We start from the raw sequence: 21,309 nt of genomic DNA, 5'->3' as shown, positions 1-21,309 counted from the left end.
ACCTGCTGAATTGATTTCCTTAAATAAATTTGTTTAAAGTGTTTTTTGTGGCGAAATATTGCCAGAATGTAACACGGTCAAGTATATTGCCGCCATAGCTAATACGGGCTACCTTAGCTTGAAAAACTGGTGACTTTATAAAAAAAAAACTTTCCTTGGCCAATAGCCATTGTCAAAAACTACAAAAATTATTTAGCAATTGACTTGAGTTAGACGTAAACGATTTTGAAATGACCTAATTTAAAATATTTATTCAAAAATAGGCTTAATTCGTCAGTTTCTTTTGGAAATTTCAACGCCAGAATCGAATAGAATCCACGATTTATTCTATCACACGCGCCTTCTGGAGCCAACAGGTAAAAGTGAGGAAAACAAGAGTATTTGTACTGCAAAGACATCGGGCATAAATAGTGGCGGAAAAAGCACAACAGTAATACCTAGGGATGTCCGATAATATCGGATCGCAGCCGATACCAAGTGGAAGTATCGGTACCCGTCTAATAAAATGTGGCAGGCATCGTCGCCGATACCAGGAAGGTATCAGTGCATTTGTGCAAATTACGATCCAACATTGGGTTTTCTAACTGAAGAGGTAAAATTATGAAAATATATTACATTAAAAATCGCCAATAAATATACGTTGGCTAGCCCCCCAAAAAATTCGATCGAGTACCTAAAATTCATGCATTAAACTCAGTAAACCTTTCTTAAGTGAACATAGTGATTACGCCATACGGAAACGGGTCAAATCACCGTAGTTTTTGCTTCAAATATCGGTTATAAATTTCAGGCGCGGATCTAGGAATTTTGTTTGGGGGAATGTTGGCAATTTTTGGCAGAGATGACGTCACAAATTTACGTCATAACGTAGCGTCGCAAAGTTACGCCATGCCGTGATATCACAAAGTTACGTCAAAATTTGACGTCATAAAGTTATATCTAAACGTGACGTCATAAAAAGATACCAAAGCTACAACGAGGTTAGAAATTCGCGCATAGCGCAAAACGTCTTTATAGCGCTTAAGTTGTCGGAATTTTATTTTCGATGCTGCAATAAGAAGCATGACGCCTTTGGGCAAAAACGATTTATCAAAATGGACTTAGACGTCCTAGTAACCTAACAAGATTCGAATTTATTTGCATGTACCTAATTAAAATAGGCAAAAAATGCAGTTTGGGGTGCTACGTCCACGTAACCCTCCCTTGGATCTACCCCTGGTCGGTATCAAAATAAAACGGCCAGTGTAGGACACCCCTAGAGCAGGGGTCGGCAACCTTTTTTGCACTACGGACCGGTTAAAACCTAAGATTTTATCACGCACCGGCCTTTAGAAAATGTGTAAATGTTCAGTAAAGGATTTTTTTTACTTTTCAGCAACGAGATGCTCCCAGAATTATTAAACTTAATGAAACCCGCAATGTGTCCCTCACGCCCAGTCTGTTTTTCAGTTTCGTCTTTGTTGCTGCCATCACAGAAAATTCAAACTTGCATAATTATGTAAGATTTCTGATAGTCAAGGCTGCGGCCCCTTGCATCCATACAGCGAGACAAAAAGACCAGTTTACGTACAGTTTGGGTTTAAATCAAAATTTTAATTTGGCGACCCTGCTACGGACCGGTAACGAGCTCCTCGCGGACCGGCGGTTGCCGACCACTGCCCTATAAGTAACAACGATAAATATCAAGAGCGACAATGCATTCCCAGAGAGAAATAAGAGCACGAAGGCAGACGGGTGCCTTATTGGAAGACGGAGAAACAAAACAGTGAGCTGCCAATAATAAGAAGTGTTGCCGTTCCGTCCCGGTTCGTCACGAAGACTTGATCTTGTGCCAGTCGTTTTTGAGGTATTGAAACAGACCGCGCATCACCCGCTGGAACCAGAAGAGGTTCATCGCATCCAGGACAACTGCTGTAGCCGGCATCAGCATTACGAAACCCATGCTGTGAATGTATTAGAACAGTGGTTATCAACCTTTTTTTCTGTGGTCCAATAAATTTTTATGAATGGACAAACTATAAAAAAGTTTAGAACAAAATATAGCGAAGCATATAACAACAAATTTACGTTGTATTTACATTCCTTCTCAATTCCACCCCAAGCCATTATTCCTGTAAAATTAGGCATAGCGACACAAATGAAACTAAATTCTTCAATAAATCTAGATTTTTTAAATTGGCCTGTGGCCCATCTAAAAAGTTTCCATGGCCCACTGGTTGAGAACCGCTGTGTTAGAACAAAATCTCACAACGAGTTGATCTATTGCAGGGTGGTCCAAAACCAGGCCCGCGGGCCACATGTGACCCGCGACAGCATTTTTCGTGGCCCGCGAAGCACTGTTGAATTGGTGCAATGCGTACCGTTGAGGATGTATTTAATCAAACAAATCTAAGTGACCAATCCCCCGACAAACGAAAAACGTTGATCCGCTCCTGGGTTAAGTGGCCCGCAAAGAATATGCAAGACATATTGTGGCCCGCGATGCAGTCAACCTTGGACCACCCTGATCTATTGCTTTCAACAGTTAAACAACAAGCTGTTTGAATCAAGGTACGCACTGTCAAGTAGGTCTGCAAAGTCGGACTCGCGACTCGGCGGAGTCGGTTTGTGTTGCTGGAGTCGGACTCGGAACCCGAGTAAGCCAACGTTAAACTACCCGAGTCCGACGTGCGCACGCGCAATGCCAAATTTCGAATCTGATAGGGCGGCCAACTGTAAATTGAAGGTTTAATGGCCTATTGTGGATATTTTCCAACAACGTATTGTGGGTGGATGAATTATGTGACCCCACATAAGTGGATTGCTGAAAACCCGCCTTATTTTAGTTACGTAAATGGGTGAAATACAAACTGAAGAGTTAGAGTCGGGTTATTTGTAACCGACTCTGCAGTCCTTCCGTCAAGTCACAAAAATCAGAAAAAAAACAAGTCAATTCCCGGTGTAATTTATTCATTGTCCCATAGTCAAGGCTTTATCTCATTTATTGCAATAGCGCTGCCTAAGTCAAGTTATTGGCATAAACAGATGTTTAACACTCTTGGTCCATTGCATATTGTAATAACGTTTGGAAATCAGTGGCCAGAAGCAGGGCTGCGGAGTCAGACTCGGGACTCGAGTAAAACCGCATAAAACTACCCGAGTCCCGAGTCCGACGTGCGCATGCGCAGTATCTAATTTTAAAACTGTTAAGGCGGCAAAATGTAAGTTGTAAAAGTGTAATAGCAAATTGTGAAATATTTTGTAATGCGGGTGGATATATTATGACACCAATATGAGTGGATTACAGAAAATCCACCTTAATTTAGTTGCGTAAATGAGTAAAATACAGACTGTAGAGTGAGAGCTGGACTCGGGATTCGACACAAATTCTTACATTTGGCCGGAGTCGGACTCGGGAGTCGGACTCGGGTGTATTTTTTGGCCGGAGTCGGACTCTGGTTGTTTTTACCCGACTCCGCAGCCCTGGCCAGAAGTCCACTAGAATCAGTTCAAAATCCTGTGCAAGAAAAGTTGTGTTGACCAGTGGAATGTAAGGATTACCTCAGGTAAGTTTCGCGATAGAAGTAGATCCACACGTAGATGTAAGGGATGGTGACAATCCGGAACAGAAAGAAAGTGAAAGTGAATAAGATCCCGTTAGCGAAGTACAGTCGCGTGTGCTTCATCTCCGAAAGCTTGAGCATCCACCTTAACAAGTTGTTCGTTATCTTTTAAATCGCTTTTTTAACGTCACAAACAATTGTTTTACTGTTAGGCGGCGCCCTGGGGTGTATAATATTGCTTTGAAGATTCTTACAATTCCTCAACACAATTTAACGTATCTGACAAGTTTATTAAAGCTGCGTATCAAGTAAATATACGCTTGTATACGAGCGTATACCTACAAAAACGTGATACCGACGAAAAGAAACGAACGGAAACATTTTGCAAATGCAATTTTTTACCCACCTAAAAAGCGGAGTATATTCGCTTGTTTAGCTTATTTTTTTACCTTTAAAAAAAACGCACATGTTGAATTTATTCTCGTGTTAAGACGGGTTCCAAAAAATTGGATACAAAATAGCTTGCTGATTTTTGGTTTTGGGTAAAGTTTGTCACAAAGTAATTTTTGCGGAAAATATTTAATAGCGTTTTTTTGTAAATTTATTAATAAGACAATAGAATTGGCTTTCAAATGACTTTTCAATTAAAAATTAGACAATTTGTTACGAATTGGCTTTTAAATAACTACTATCGAAATCAAAAATCGGGCAATTTGCCTAGAATTGATTCTCGAATACCTTTGCTTACCGATAGTTACACAGATGTTTTCGTGAGATCGAGTATAATAAAAATATGTGGGGTGGAAGCAGCAATAGGCTTATGAATCACCAAAACAAAGGTTTTTTAACGTCTTTTTTGCCAGAAATAGTAACTTTACAAAAAAATTTGAAGTTATAAAGGTTTAAGGTTATATCAAAACGCCAATAGTTTATTTTCTCTATAGGCGGTAACACATTACTGAGAAAATAAAACAGATAACAGCGTGAGTTTTTTATTGTCGGAATAAAAATATGATGTTATAGGGACAAAAGAGGTCCAACCTCTTTTTTTTAATTTTTTTTTCATTTTAAAGATTATTTGCAACAATAAAACAGTAGTTTATTTTTATTTTGACCCTGAAAGGCCATGTTTTAAAACAAACATTGACTCTACCTTGTGTTGAGAAATATCGTCGAACATTCAGTTGTGTTTCTCGACAATATCAGTGGCTGAAAAGCTCCGAAGTACTGAAAAAAAAATCGATTTTTTAAAGAAAATCGTCTTCTCAAAAGTACGATTTTATCGGATCGAACCCAATCTAAAGTGGTAGTATCAGTATACTCGTCTATCTTTGTAAATAGCCGTATTTGTCGCTATATAAAGACAAATTGTATTGAAATCTTTAAAGGTTTCTCACAACCGCGCTTCATCAGCTTAAAGTAGAAATGAACTAATATAGTGTCAGTAACAAGCTGATGCCTAGATAGATTTAAATTAAGGCACTCCAGCCATGGTTCTAAGCAACGCAGCGTATCCTAGGTATTTTTTAAATAGAAATTTGATTTTTTTAAATAGAAATTTGATTAAGTCTTTTGGACAAATGACTTGACTTAGACTTAGGGGATTTTCATTAATTTTATCTGTTTTGCACATTAAACACTTTAGGCTACTGCTGTATATTGCGTTTGTGTTGTTTTGAGTTAAATTGTTGCTCATTATCGGACGAGTTACCAATTTTAATAGTTTTTTTTATGTCAGTGACATGACTTGAAATTGACTTGACTTTTTTACAACACTATCACCCACTCACCCAGCTGAAAAGCATGACGTTGCAAGTGATGACGTGATGAAACAACAAGCTCAACATATCGTCGCAGCCGCGCAAATATACAAACATCAGAATCGCGTCTGAAAAGTGAGTTGCTGATTAAGAAACCGTTAAAATAAGCATAACACGCAGTAAATATGCTTCAGGTAACCTTGAGATGTTTCCGCAAGTGTCCATTTGGGTATACAGGGTTAAACAGAGGCTATAGACGTTTTATTTTCCAAAACTCTTCTCGATATTTTAAGCAAATCTAGGGATGTCCGATACTTGACATTTTATACCAATACTTGATATTCTGGACAGAAATATCGGGAGTCGATACCAAATGACATTATGCTCAAATAAGGAAAATAGATGAAAGAAAACATTGACAGACAATTATTAGGCCCAAATTTGGCGAAGCGTTAACATGTTTATGTCAAGTTATTAACCTATTATTTTTTGAAAAAGTCGGGGACTTGGAATTAAGTTATTTCGCAAGTGTCTTGACTGGGACTCAAGGTATTTAAAAGGACTTGTTCACAGCCATGGGCACCCCCCATGGGGAGCTGGGGGGGGGCATTCCCCCCTGGAATTCTAAAATGCGATTATTATTATTGTTCATATTTATAATACTTCATATTTTAGTCAGTTTTACTGAAATCAATGGAATAATATTGATTTGTATACAAACTTCTACTGATATAAAATCGTATGTACACATTAATATCATAGGTACTGAAGTTAAATTATGTGTAAATATTCATATTAGCCCCCCTTGGAAAATGTTCTACGGGCGCCTCCGTTCACAACACTGGTACAGCATAAGGACAAGGGTTATTATCCCGCTTGTTTTATGCTGTTTACGTTTGGCAAAAAATAATCAAAACAGGAAATTTAGAGAAGGGGGACCTAAGTGTGTAGAAAGGAAGTGATTAAGAGTTTTTTAACGGGAAGGAAGCAGTGAAATTTGTCGAAGAAACAGCTGACGCCAACGTGTGTTTAAGTTAGAAAAAACTGTTTCAAACAGTCGTTATCTATATTTTCGTCTTTAGGACCTCATTTGGTTCCACCAAAGCGTTTACTGACCCTCTACATTTTTTACCTAATAGTTGTTTTTTATTTCTCGCCATGGACCCAAAAAGTATACAGTAATATTTACCTAAGTCAAGTTCAGGCGAGGATCTAGAATCTAGATTTTTTGTTTTGGGGCGGCCATGAAACTTTTACATAGATGATGTCACACGTGGCGTAACGAAGTGACATCAAAACATGACGTCACAAAGTTACATATAAACGTAAAGTCACAAAAAGTAACCTTATAAACACCACACAACTTGTTTATCAAGTCTTAGGTTGGCGAGGAGTTACTTTTAAAACAAAAGCTACATTACAAAGATGACAGACTCATAAAAAAAAAAAAATAAAACATAAATAGATATACATTTAGTACTAAGATTTGAGAACACGAATAACTTTTTAAAACTACTATTTTTACTGTGGGTGACACAGATTTTTTATTCCAATTACAATAGATTCTTCTCAGAGATGGAATCAAATCGACATTAATCTTTAACCCCGATTTATATTTAGTTAAAATGTCCTGTATGTTAAACGACAGTGACTACAGGCTACATACAAAATGGTTTTGTCAGATTGGTCGTTTTTAAGGGCTTAACCAGAGTGTGGGGCAAACGGCCATTTTCCCAAACTATTTTTTGTGTCATATTTTACTATAGAAACGCATTTTTGGGGGTCGTTAATGTAAATTAATTAATGCGAGCGATTTCCACTAATTTTGCTCTTTTACTTGGAAAATGTTATAGAAAAATAACCCTGTTTATGAAGAACTGTAACTGATATTAAACATCCTGTAACGACCACAGTTATATGACAAATGTATTATACGAGGGTATGACGGGACCATTACCCCAAAGATGTTTCTTGCCAAATTTTGCTATATAAGCGCAAAATTTTTTTTAACAAATCTTTTTATCTCAAACGCGCCGTATGCGCTATGTGTATGGTGTGTTGTGTCGTAAAAACTCATATTATCAAGAATTTCAATTTGTTTGCACATTTGAATACTATAGTTGGCCGAGAAGTGCAGTTTTTTTTAAGATTAGTTGTTTAATAACTTCACGTTATTACGCAACTTGTGACATCATCTCTCAATAATGTCACATCCACCATCCAACCGAAATTCTGGACGTTTCCCTATGTTCTTTTATGACCAGTTGAGCTAATTTTACATGTTTTTCTGTTGTGAAACTCAAGAAAAACTAAAAAGCCTGTATATCTCAGTTGGTAGAGCGACGGTCCCGGCTTGACCGGAGGTCGTGAGTTCGAACCTCACCACAGGCAGTTGTTTTTCTAGTCTGCCCTGCTTGCATCATTGATCGACAGATTCGGTGAGTCTGCAATGGCTTTTGGTGTACTTATGATACGTAAGCCGTAATCGTTGGTCAAAAAGCAGCTTCAGAAGGGCTAGATCTCAGTTATTAACACACATATGTGTGATTGTGTGTGCATCTTTCACTGCAGAACTGAAAATGGGTTTATCGCAGTATTTACCTCGGAACCCGGGCATTTGAGATTTTATAAAACAGAGGAGATAACGTAGAAAGATACATTTTATTACGAATCCACTTAAATTTTAAAGTAGTGCTATGTTGCTCGTAAGTATTAGAGGTCAACCCCACATTTCGTACTTGAATATTTTCACCTAACGTGGCATTTTGATCTTGCACAATTATTCGTCTGCATCTTATCGGAATACAGTTCAAAATTGTGGCATAAAAAAAAAACTTTAATGTGTTATAGATCCTGATTTACATGATAACATTGCTAAGTTCCTAAAATGCCGGGCCAAACAGGTTATTAATAAGAGTTCCTGTTTTCAAAATTAGGTTTGTTGGGTGTTGTTTAGCTAGAAATGCCTTCTGAAAAATCAAAAACGTTTTATTGGCTAATGTAATTTTTTATGCAATTAATTGTGAAGAAAAGTAAATAATCTTCAGACGTTATTTAACATAAATAAAGTCTGTCATATTTCCGCATAGAAGTTTTAGAGAAGTGTAAAACATGAAAATTGTCTCACCTGCTAAAAAGTATCCAACCGTGAAGAGCATGACGCAATTGGAGATCTGAGACTGGCCGCTAAAACAAGCAAAAGTGATTTTAGTTAAAATAATATTTATCGGGCTGTTTAAAATATATTTTTTCTAAATTGGTATCAATCAATTTTTCGCCAATTACTAGACCAGGGGTTCTTAAACTGGGGTCCATGGACCCCTTGGGGGTACGTGAGCTAGTTTAGGGGGTCCTTGAAGGCCTAATTGAACTATTAGTGTATATTCAAGCAATCTATTTTTCAAAGAAAAGAGTAGACTATAGTCAAAAATAAAACATTTTTGCACTGAATATACTTAGACTTTATTTCATTTCACATTTTTGGACCGCAAACAGCAAATTTATGAAGTCTGTTTGTATTATGATGTCATCACTAAAAATTTCTTGCCTTCGCTGGTCCATGCGAAGCAAAAAAATTTTTTAGGGGTCTGCGGTAAAAAAAGTTTAAGAACCCCTGTACTAGACCATGCCAGAAAATGCAAAAAAATAATTTACACCAAAGTGATTTTGAAAAAATTGAAGTTTTTTCAATTGTAATTGATGTAATTAGTTACAGCGTTTAATGTAATTGAAATATTTAAAGAGTAATTGTAATTGAACTGAATTAGTATAATCGATAAACTCTGCTTTGAATTACTTACAGAAGTGGATTCGGGCTGTTCCAGGATTCTTTATCGTAAAGAACAACAAATAATGAACCAGTGGTGGCTATTATTGCGTGACAGGTGGAACCTACCCTGGAAAAAGTACACAAATAATTACCTTTAATGCATTTACCAGTTGGTGTTTACCAGCTTCCACAGGTCAGGGCAGCATATTATACTGGGTATGTTTAGGTTGGGGCTCTAAACAATTAAAAGGCACTTCAACTAATCACCGTCGCTGTTACGAGAGCTCAATGGTTTTGGGTTGGAGTTAATTTTATTCGCGCGTCGGATTGCGCAACAATGCTACCTACAACAGCAAGACAATTGTTGCCATAGCGACAAGCGAAATTTGACGCGTAACTAATATATTGTCAAACACGAAACTAATGTGTTGAATTACCAGTGTTGTAATAACTTTAATCACAAACTTGTCGTAAAGTCACATCACTGTATTTGAATGACCTGATTTGCGTCTTTTGGGTTAAATGACTTGACTTGACTTGATTGAAGCAATTTAGAAGTCATTTTCTGAAAAGATTTGACGTGTGTTAAGGTGACGTGTGTTAAGGCTTTCATTAAACAATTTTTGCTAAAATTGGGGTATTTTCGCCAATATAATTAATTAATTAATTATTGAATGTAATTAATGTTTACTTAGTTGCAAATATTTAGGCTAATGTTCGGGTTACCAGTTTTTCCTTTTTTTCCTACATAACTGGATTCATTCAGGTAAAAATCTTTCATAGACACAAAATGGATTACTAACATTCAAACATGTCCGAAAAATTCTGAACGTTCGTCAGCCCTAGTTCAAGTGTTTCAAAATGACACGCAAACAAGATTGGCGAAAAGTAGATTGTACGCAAAAAGAAATCGTCGCTTTCTGTCAGTTAGGGCAGTTTGTCATTTGTCAATTGCATTTGCTGTCGCATTCAGAATGGATGTCCGGTGCTGCGGCTGCATCTGTCACTTACGCGTTAATTCAATGAAACATGCAAACACATATGTGTGTTAACAACCAGATCTAGCCCTTCTGAAGCTGCTTTTTGACCAACGATTACGGCTTACGTATCATTAGTACACCGAAAGCCATCGCAGACTCACCGAATCTTTCGATCGATGCAAGCATGGCAGGCTAGAAAAACAATTAGCCTGGAGTGAGGTTTGAACTCACGACCTCTGGCCATACCCGGACTAAGCTACACAGGCTCAGAGAGGAGCAAGTCGAGAAACAACCATACGCCAATGCTTGCTACATTATGTTAGTAGAAGCAACTTCATATTACGCGTTAACAGCGTTTTTAATTAGGTTATAGCTGTAACCTATACGCAATGACTAATCCTAAACCAAGAGATGGAATATTTCTATCCCTGTTATAACTTCATATTAACGAAGTTAGGAACAAATAATGCTTATAAGTTTTCCGGGCTCTGGATTTTATGTCGAAATTTACAGACGGATTTTCTCGATTAGCTACACTATGCACGGATTTGTAATATAGCTTAATAATGAATGGCAAAGCCAAATAAGTCGATTACATCGACATTATCCTAATAAAGCTGAAACACTTTAGAAAAGTAAGGATCTCCCGCAGACAATAAAATTTAAAAGAAAGATTCTTGTCTTCTAATCCTAAGATCTTAAGACTGTTTATTTATTAAAACAGATAAGACATAAAATCATTTCTTAAAATCTTTCAGAAATATATATTACGCCTATGAGGCATCGTCAGTTTCTTAGATTTGAATAAGAAACTGACCATGCCTTATAGGCGTAATATATATTTCTGAAAGATTTTAAGAAATGCAATTATTTTATGTTTTATCTATTTTAATAAATAAACAGTCTATCCTAATAAAGATCATTCCATTCTGATCATTCTAGCTGTCGACACAGAAAGAGCAAAGTGCCGAAAATTGTAATTCAGATCTACTTACAGAATCACTTGTGCGCCTTAATCCGATTATACCGAACATTCCATTTTGGCCAGCGACGTTTTTCGGTTGCACCAGAAACGCTTTTATGAAGCCAAAGCAATTTTATGACCCTAAACGCGCTGATTTTGGCTTACGGACATTTCGCATTTCGCATTCTTACGATAGCAAATACCGATTTAATGTATGCTAGCTCTGGTGGTAGCTTGAATTGACCAAACGTATTTAGGCCTACAACCCCTACATGTGTTCAATAACTCAATAATTTTTTTAACGTTTTTTCAATTTATTTTTAAATTCAGTAGGCCTAATTCTAATCCTAACCTACAAGATACGGGTTTTATTATTCCTATTTAAATCATTATTTCATATAGTCTTATAAGATTTAATTGAAATTGTGCCTCAATCAAATATTGGTGCGAACTAAAGATTTTTTGTTTTTTTATAAATCGGTGTTTCTTAACATGTGGGTCGCACCTTTAGTTGGGTTTTGTCGCTCAAAAATTGAAGGGAGACATTAGTCAAGTTAATGTTTTAAAATGACCTGGCTTCGATGGACTTCAGTTATTGGAGAAAATTAGTTAACTTATGGTTAAATGCGATAATTTGATACAATTTTGAGAAAATTGTGTTGTTTACCTGATTTTAACCCTTAATCCAGAGAATTTTTCAAATATAATGACGATTTCTTTTTTTAAGGTTTGGAACAGTTATTTCGAATGATAACATTAAATTAACCTTCAAGCTTGACTTGCTATAGCAATGACTGGCACTTTTGGCAAAATAACTTGTTTACTACATTGACACCGTGAGAAAACCTCTCATTCTGTCGCTCGCAGCGCGAAAAAACATTTGTCATATAACTGTGGTCGTTACAGGATGTTTAGTTTCAGTTACAATTCTTCATAAACAGGGTTATTTTGCTATAACATTTTCCAAGTAAAGAGAAAAATTAGTGGGAATCGCTCGCATTAATTAATTCACATTAACGACCCCCAAAAAATGCGTTTCTCTTGTAAAATGAGACACAAAACATAGTTTGGGTATATAGTCTCTAGTCTAGTGCAATGCTTGGCATTTTGGCTACATTTTTTCACTCTCAACACAAGCGGAGCTAATACAATTCGGTGGCACAACTGTCAGGTCGCCTTACAGTACTTTTGTTACAAAATATACTCATTAAATAGATTTTTTAGGGAGTCTGGCGCACCCCCAGTATAAGAACCCATGTGAAAATAACGTTATATCCCTCATAATCTTTGGCCAACGGATTAAATATTTTCTCTTTTGTTTATGTTCGTCGAACGTTCGATAATGTAAAAGGGTTTAAGCAAAAATCGAAATAATCCAGGCCTTGCAAAGACCTAGCGAAAGATTATAAAGGTATTACGGTCAGACCCTTCTGTTTAGAAATCCTTGGTCACAGCAGAATGTGAGCTTGGATTGTCACCGAGTGTTTTAGAAATGACGTCCAGTAAATTCCATATATTTCTGTTTATTCTAAATTTCTGGCCATATTTTTCAGTCTGTGCAAATGACTTGACTTAAAGTCCACCAAAGTCAACGTTTTCATATAACTTTTTCGAAAATTAGTTTGGCAGCAGGCCAACACGTAAATACTAGGGGCAATGTGCAATATATAGGGTGGGCCAAAAGTAGGCTTACAGTTATCAAACTTTTTTTAGCTAGCATTAAATGGCCACCACGCTCACCTGGCCTGACACCAATGAATTTATTTTGGGGGGTGTTGTAAAGAACAAGGTGTATGAGAAGAACCCCAAAACAATAAATTTACTTTTAGACCCAAACCCTTCTTTTTATAACTGTAAGCCTACTTTTGGCCCACTCTGTATATATTTAAACGCTTTTTAATTAATCTCTTGAAATGGTTTATTTATTCCAAACGCATTATTCAATTTTAAATTCTGGAATAATTTAATTGGAAAAAAGTATTCCATGTACCCCAAGGGGCTTACGAACCCCAGTTTCAAAGTCCCTGCAAGCATTGATTCAACTCTACGCTACAAAGAATAAAGGCCTACAAATATTTGCCAAAAAAAGACCAAGGCGATTAAGTTTGACAAACCTCCAGGGCGCCATTCTCCGGAACGCATTTTTGAGTATATTTAGAGGTTGTGTAACTTTATGGCGCTTCTTCTACGAAACACTGTTTATTTAGAACGGATAAAGGGGGCGACATTTTGGGAAAATATAACCGTACTTGGAAAAAATAAATCGGCATTTTTGCCGTTTTCTTAAATTTGCGGCTTAAACGTGCAACAACTTGCTTTTCTCTACTTCTTAGCAAATTAAAACAACACTTTTACGTCAATGTTTTTTTTTCGCTTTTACACAAATGGAAATTGAATTGCAACGAAATGAAAAACCGACTCTCGTTAAATTGACAACTTTTTGTAACCGACGCTGTTTTTAAATTGATCTTTTAATTTTTTAAACGTTCGCTAAAAGCATTTACAGCAGACTTTTCGCTTTTGCCTGTCGATATATGCTCCGCTGATGTTTAGCGACAAGAAAAATTTATGTGTAAAAATAAGTATTATAAGCATTGAAACGCGTGTAAAAAATAATTCGTTGCAGAGCGTCCTAAAAAGTCAGCACTTAAATTATTTTATTTTTAACGTAAGATTAGCTACGTTGCATAGCAAACCACGGCTTAAATGCCCAAATCAATCGGATCCCATTCGATTTTTTTTTTACTTTTAATACCATACTTAACCTTTTGCTTGGTGAATGTAAACTCGCACTTATTGCGAAAATGCATTTCCAATAAAAGAAAAAAATAACCCACAATGGCTCCCGACGTACTATGGCAGTGGCCTCCAACCTATGGGTCGTGACCCATGTGGGGTCGCCTAAACCTATTCTAGGGTCGTCATAACTCACCATTTCCTGTAGTTTAGTGGCTTCATTGCGCTCGGGTTTTAAACTACCGCAATGAGCATATTAAAAAAATGGTAAAGAAACTTTAAAAAACGTGTTTCATGTATTAACTTTAAATCCATGTGTTAATTTGAACTTGTCACGCCAAAAATTGGTCCGGCCGGATCAGTCATAATCAAGCGCCGAAACTGGTCCGGTCGGATTGATTTTGCCGTTGGAACAGTCGCTAAAACAGATCTGGCTAGGGTTAGGGTTAGGCCGGACCAGTTTTGGCCAGCCAGACCTGTTTTAGCGGCTGTTCCTTCCAACGCCAAAATTGATCCGACCGGATCAGTTTTGGCCCCGGACCAAATTTCGCGTTACATAGCCACAAGTCTCTGAAATTGTAGCCTATATAACAATATATATCTGAAGCGTAATATTTAACCGCTCGTGTAATAAGCTAAAAATTGCCTATCAAAAAAACAAACTAAGTCGCATGTAAATTCTGATTTTATTTTATATGTAATTTTGGGTCAGTTAATAATAAGGTTGGAGACCACTGTACTATAGTACATGTGCCGTTATCACCGGTTCAATAAACCAGTGCTCTTCAACCTTTTTTGGTTTGGCGAACCCTTAAAGTTGTTGTGACGAACTCATGCACCTGTTTACTTAAAAGGTAAACTTAGGTAAAAAGCGATATAATCATATGCATATTAATATCACCATGTCAATTAAACCGAGCAGAGCTGCCGAAGTTTTACACATTTCGGTGAGAGTTCGATTATGACCGCAGGCTGCTTGCGAGTACTATTGCATGTCATAAAACAAAATTCAATTTCAAAGTTTGTGATGCACCCTTGTATACCTTTTCTTACTGGTGAACCCCATGTATATTTTGGTGCACCATAGGGTACACACCGGTTGAAGAGCACTGCAATAGACGGTATCTGAATGGCCCAAACCACGGGTCATCAAAATTGTTTCATAAAGATATGGAATATGTCTAGTTGTCGTACCTAACATCCCAAGCTCGTCTCTGGTTCTCAGTTGTACGTCGGTACGTCTCGAACCTTCGCGAAAATATCCTGCTGAGCAGCACCCAGCCGAAGAGATGCAGCAGAAAACTGACAAAACACACGCGACCCTCAACTGGAATACTTCTTACGGTGGACAGCATTTCGGTAACTTGCAAACTGACCTTTTCCCAAAACAGCAGTTGCCAGCACCTAAAGCACTTCTATGTTACCAGCACTTGTAGATTACCAGCACTTGTTGATTACCAGCGCTTGTAGATTGCCAGTACTTGTAGGTTACCAGCACTTGTAGATACCAGCACTTCTAGGTAGGTTGCCAGCACTTCTAGTTTACCTTGTAGGTTGCTCCCGCTGTCAGCAACGTATTAGCGAAACCACTCTATACAACAGCAGCCGCGGGCAATACATTCTAAACAACAACAACTTTTAAGGATGTTGAGTAATGAAATCGTGGTCGTATAGTGCAACAGCATGTGCTTCGTGAAAGTTTTAAACGTTTTGGGATAAAGTATATAATATGAACGCTTCAGCCTTAAATGACATTATCAAAATACCACACTAGTCTTTTTAAAGGTCGTTGCTTCGTCTAAGAACTCAAGCCTGCTCAATGTGATACTTGAAGTGCTAAACGGATCATTGCCACCAATAAGCACTTTTGTCCCTTTGTTAGAACGACAGTACAGTTTCTAACCTGTAATTTTAAGTCGACTTACGGCCACACTTCTATTTGGCTGTTAAAGCATTGTCACATTCAATGTAATTGACCGTTTCAGTCTTTACAGTGTGCTGAGAATAATATAGTAATTCTTGTTTGTAGCTAGACAGTGTGGGCTAATTTATTGTTAAACTGGCAATCATTAGGTGGCCAGGTTTGCTAACTTATTGATGTAAAACCTTACCTACGGCGTAGGCCATACCACAGTAAAGTAAGTAAATCAAGTCTAACAAAAACACCTAAAATGCTAGGGCGAAAACGAGCATATATCACCAGACTAGGATTGTTAAAGTCCATAACTTTTGGCTGCTCTTTTTCAAAACAATTTAAATCCCCTTTACTTTTCTCCAACAATCAAGCTTCGCTAATCCCTTACGAAAGGAAGCCTGTGCAGCATAAACAGCTGTCTACATCTCACGTTGCCCTGTAAGTGCAATTTCCGCTGTTACTTGGCTTAAAGTTGTTACTAGTAAATACCGGCCTGCCTTGTCGAGTATGTAAAGCCGTAAGCGCGCGTGCGAATGAAAAACGCCGCGGCCATATGGCGAAAGAAGGCAAAGAGTCTAATGACAATATATCTACGGGCCGCACATAAATGCTAGTTTTGTTTGGCGTTTGCCTTTCGATAAAATCAGCATGTACCGGCGTCATTCGTCAAGTGCAAAAACTACAGCACAAAAAGGGCGGTCTTAACGGCTAGATCAGTGATTCTCAACCTTTTTTCTTTCGTGGCCCATTTACGTTGCAAAACAATTCTATGGCCAAATACATTTTTATGAAAGAAAAAACTGTAAAATAGGTTTAGAACAAAACACAGCAGAACATATTTTAAAACAGATTATTTATTTAACCGTGCATTAGTGAGATACTTACGGCTGAACAATAAATTTACATTCCTTTCTAGTTCTTCCCCAAGCTAGTATTCCTGTAAAATTAAATATAGTGACACAAATGAAACTAAATCTGGCTTTTTTAAACTGGTCTGTGGCCAACCTCAAATGTTCTTATGGCCCACTGGTTGAGAACCGCTGGGCTAGATACAACAAAATCATTGTAAAATGCGCAACTGTGATGAGTTCTTGCTTCTACTATTACTGTTGGCGTGTCAAAATGGCAATGGCTTTGTCGGGTTTAAAATATAACACTGCAAACCATCTTGGGTCGGTCTTTTTATAAAGCGCTGTTACCTTATTTTATTGCACAATTCGTTTTTTTTAATAGTTCAACGGAAGAAATCCTTTGGGCGAGCTTTAGGTGTGATAAGGTAATTGCTGAACTAAACTAAAGTTTAGCGATCTAAGGTTTTGGGGCAAAGATAACGTGTACTGACATGTAATGCTGATAAAAGAAGAAGAAATATATAAATTTGCCCTGTAACGGCGCTGGTCTACCACAGAGTTGAAATAATTATTCAAGCAAAGCACAATATTTGGATTAGGGTGTTGGAATTAGTGTTTGGGTGACGGTGGATCAAGTATTTATAATTTTTTGTGCTTAACCTATACAAAATAATGTTCATTTGTGGCAGGATTATAGACCAGCGCCGCAGAATGGTTTAATCTTGGTCTTGCAGCCCTGAAAAGGGTTATGTAAGAATTTTAGGGTTTGGCGAGTAAATAATGACTTTTATTAGGGTACATAGTTATTTGGGTACTATTATTATACGCGACTACATGACACGCATTTAGCGTTGTTTAATCTGAACCGTGATAGCCAAACTCTTAAGATTGCTCAAGAGATTAGAATTCCCTTTGTAACTGAAAGTTAAACTAGTCTCTGGTAAATTGTTTTTCTAAATTAGGCTAAAACGTCAAGAAAAAATGCCAACAGGTTTAAGTGCCAATGCGCAGGTTAATTTTAAGGTTTGGCCTGAGGTGACCGCTAAGATATTCCAGGACACCGCAAATATTTCATCAATTTTTAAATTGACCTGAGTTGCTAAAACGGATCAAGGTTATACTTTAATAGACTGTTAAATAAATTTGACAGAACTTTTCAATCCTACAAAATGTCTTTAAAAATCGTTTTCTCGAAACGGCAGCTTCGAAGGTAAATTAGTTGCTACCGTTATAGGCCAGTCTTCAATGGGAGCAAAACCGCCGGGCAATTAATCGGCGTCAGTCTGTTTATATTGTCGACAGTGCGTCACCGTATTTGCTGGGTATGAACAGCGCAGTGACATATATCCGGATAACTGTTTTATTCTCCACACTGGCCCGTTGAATATACTGTAGGTGAGGAATGTCCGATTTTAGTGATTTGTCTATCGGTGCCCGATATTTTGGACAAAAAGTCCAGTTTTCACCCAAATTTATACAACTTTTAAACCAAAATTTAAAGAACGAAAAAATTAAAAACGGGATTTGGAATATTTTAGTTTTTCTAATCTTAACTACGCTTACTAATTACGATCGATAAATTCCTTTTTTTTTGTTAAGGCCGTTTGTAAAAAAACATGCCAAGTGAATGTATCGGTACTCGTCCGATACTAGTGGGTATCGTCATTTAATTTGTGGATTACAGCCATGTTTTGTGAACTTAAGTAGAGTTTTCTACCTCCATAAGGAATTTCCCGTGAAAATATTACATGAAAAATCGAAGATAAATAAGCCTTCAACACAATTGCAATTTCTGACTTTTGCCCATTTGTCTACACCAGCGGTTCTCAACCAGTGGGCCATGGCTCACTGGCGGGCCATGGAAACTTTTTAAGTGGGCCACATAACAATATAAACAAGCTAGATTTATTGAAGAATTTAGTTTCATTTGTGTCACTATGCCTAATTTTACAGAAATAATGGCTTGGAATGTAAATGAAACGTCAATTTATTGTTCAGAAGCAAGTACCTCAATAATGTATGGTTGAATACATAATCTGTTTTGCTATATGCTCCACTATTTTTTGTGCTAAACCTTTTTTATAGTTTGTTCTTTTATAAAATTTTTTTGGGCCACAGAATTTTTGTGCAACGAAAATAGGCCACAAAAGAAAAACCACTAGACCATATAATGACGTAGTTTGGGATCGCGGTCCTTTTTGCCAAAAAACGACCAAACTAGAAAATTTACTTTGGCGTCAATTTTCAAAATCCAGACACAGAAAAATCTGTTTTTCTATTCGAACGGGTTTCTACAACGCTTTATCCAGTTATTTACGACTTAAGCAAATGTATTTTAAACTTGACCAAACTGGTATCTTGGATTTATCCAACGGTATCTCTACAAATATAGCTCAGTAACTGTAGCTCACATTAGCAGTTGCTTTTGGTTTTATGTGTGCGATGTTTGTCGCGCTTCGAAGTAGTTCTGATAAATTTCTGTCCACAGGTGAACAGAAAAGATTCAAATCACGCCTGACAATAAATTATGACGTCACAATATTCCCAAAACAACTACTTACCACTTTGAAGGGCGGACTAAAGCCCTTAATAAAAGCTTCGAGTATGGCAATGCTGTTGAAAAGAGCCTGTTGATAAGCTGTATATTTATTTAACGATCCTCTACCGGCACCAGCTGACAGTTGAGAGCCCTTGAAGTTAACAGTGTCAGTTGAGTGCCGGTGGTAGTCTGATGTTAACCTTTTGCACCTTATTATACCATATTTCTCAATTTTCTCATCAATTTTTGCGCTTTCAATGTTATATATTTAAAAGTACGGCTTTTGGAATTCTTGTGTATATTTGTTATCGTCTTTTTTTACTTTTAAATTACAGCTTATTAAGCAGATCCAGGATTTTTGTTTGGGAGGGCCATGAAAATTACGTGATAACGTGACGTCACAAAGTGTACGTCATAAAGAAGAAACCTTACGAACACCAGACCATTAGTTTATTTTGTTGAAGTTCAAGGTTTCAGAGGAGTTACTTTAAATACAAAAGCTAGATTATTTGGTATAACTTTCATTTTCGAGGGTGCGATTTAAAATAAAAAAGTCTAATTGCTGGATAATATATGTCGCATTAAGTATTTCGTAAAATTTTTGACTGAAAATCTTGGTTATTTCTCGAGTTATGGGAGTTTTGCTTTTTATTGAAATTTTGGATTTAAAACCTTTATGAATTTTTGAACGAATATTAATTATACTCGAATAACTGGCGGTCGAGTCATGGCTCTTTTTGGAGATTAGACTCGTAGCTATCACCTTATGTAAGTCACTTTTGGGTTTTGGCACGCTTAAATTTTACAGCCGAATATGATTGAATATTAATATTCATCAATATGAAAAAAAAAAAAAAATTGACCGATATCTTGTTTCCTTCCAGGTATCACGATAAATTTCGAGATGCGTGTTTTCCTTTTGGTCTACTGTAGCATTTAACTGCAATATTACTCGATATTGCCTAACTCTACGTCACTATACACGTGACCGTTGTTCACTGACGCATGACTAACGCCGAATCGTGCGCTTTGAACGTTTGGCATTCATTCTATTATATACGTCTTACTGATTAGCGGCTTGAATCACCGCTCCGTTTATCGCGCGTGTGTAGAGATTTGCGATGTAACAATTTCTAAGATGACGAAAGAAAATTTTATAGACAAGTTGACCCACAATAAACGAGAGAATCGACAACCAATCGCTGCAATCTCGCACCTCAAAGGTGTTCGACGCACCCAAAGTATTTGGATGGATCATTTCGCACCACCAGATGTCCAGCCTTTTAACAGAATGGGCCGCAAATTGCCACTTTAAAAATTTCGATGGGCCACAAAACCCATTAAATTAAAGGGGGTGACGTCATAAATTACGTAATTTCGTGACGTCATAAAATAACTTAAATTATAAACATCCCGTCTTCGAGAGAGAACTCGTGCTCAAATATGCAAATGAATGTCAGCCTTATCGCTCGAAGCGCGACAAATTGAGTTTACATTTAGTATCATTCCATAGTACGACACATTTGGGCTGAAATATGTCGCAGGTTCGAAAATACGACTCCTTGCATATTTGCCCCACTAATCATTCAGTACAGCCGCGCGCTTAACATATAGAATCTCTGATCAGTAATTAATCGACAGTTTACATATTTACAATTATTTAGAGAGCATAGTGTGCTGAACTTTACGCCCTGAATCTCGACCTTATTTATTATTTTTATTATGGCGAAGCGCGAAAATTTGTGTTTTTACATGTTTGGGCTGATACATTTCCTTAAAACGGTCCAAAAAACACACATTTAGAAAAAAAACCTTGCTTGACAATGATGGCTGCACAAGCGTTCGATGGCTGTTAAAATGCGGCATTAGACTCAATTATAGTCTCAGAAAAATATAAGATTGGCCTTCGTCAAATACTGCGCGTTCTACGCGCGTTTTAATGATAATCGAAACAATTGTTTTTAATTAAGGCTACTGAAAGTGAGATTAATTGGTGGGCCGCACGTAAACATCAGGCGGGCCGCGGGTTGGACATCCCTGGTCCAAATCGTGCACTACTGTAACATGTATAGTTATAACGTGTGGAGCGTAATGAGAAGCACGTTATATTAAGAATTTCGTGATCTTCTTAGGTTAGTTAGTGAATGAAAAAAATCAGCCTAATGCCTATAGTAAACCCTCGAATCATGACGTGATTTTGTCAGTGCTGTTTTTCTTCGTACAACCATCTTATAGCTTATAACTATTCGGCAC

The 21,309-nt window shown here is 37.2% G+C and overlaps 1 protein-coding gene across 1 annotated transcript; it reads right to left on the bottom strand.

Moving 5' to 3' along the window:
* Positions 1-1,583: 1,583 nt before the first annotated feature.
* Positions 1,584-8,482, bottom strand: LOC146146360 (TLC domain-containing protein 4-like). Its single transcript, XM_083390364.1, has 5 exons — positions 8,430-8,482; positions 5,333-5,430; positions 4,696-4,769; positions 3,541-3,687; positions 1,584-1,943 (listed from the first exon to the last, which is right to left on the bottom strand). Exons 1-5 carry the CDS (start codon positions 8,458-8,460, stop codon positions 1,811-1,813), a joined length of 483 nt encoding a protein of 160 aa, XP_083246490.1. The 5' UTR covers positions 8,461-8,482; the 3' UTR covers positions 1,584-1,810.
* Positions 8,483-21,309: the final 12,827 nt, after the last annotated feature.

The sequence above is a fragment of the Ascidiella aspersa genome, chromosome 5, assembly GCF_963924565.1.
Source record: "Ascidiella aspersa chromosome 5, kaAscAspe10.2, whole genome shotgun sequence".
NCBI lineage: Eukaryota > Metazoa > Chordata > Ascidiacea > Phlebobranchia > Ascidiidae > Ascidiella > Ascidiella aspersa.
This window is presented reverse-complemented; position numbering and strand designations above follow the sequence as displayed.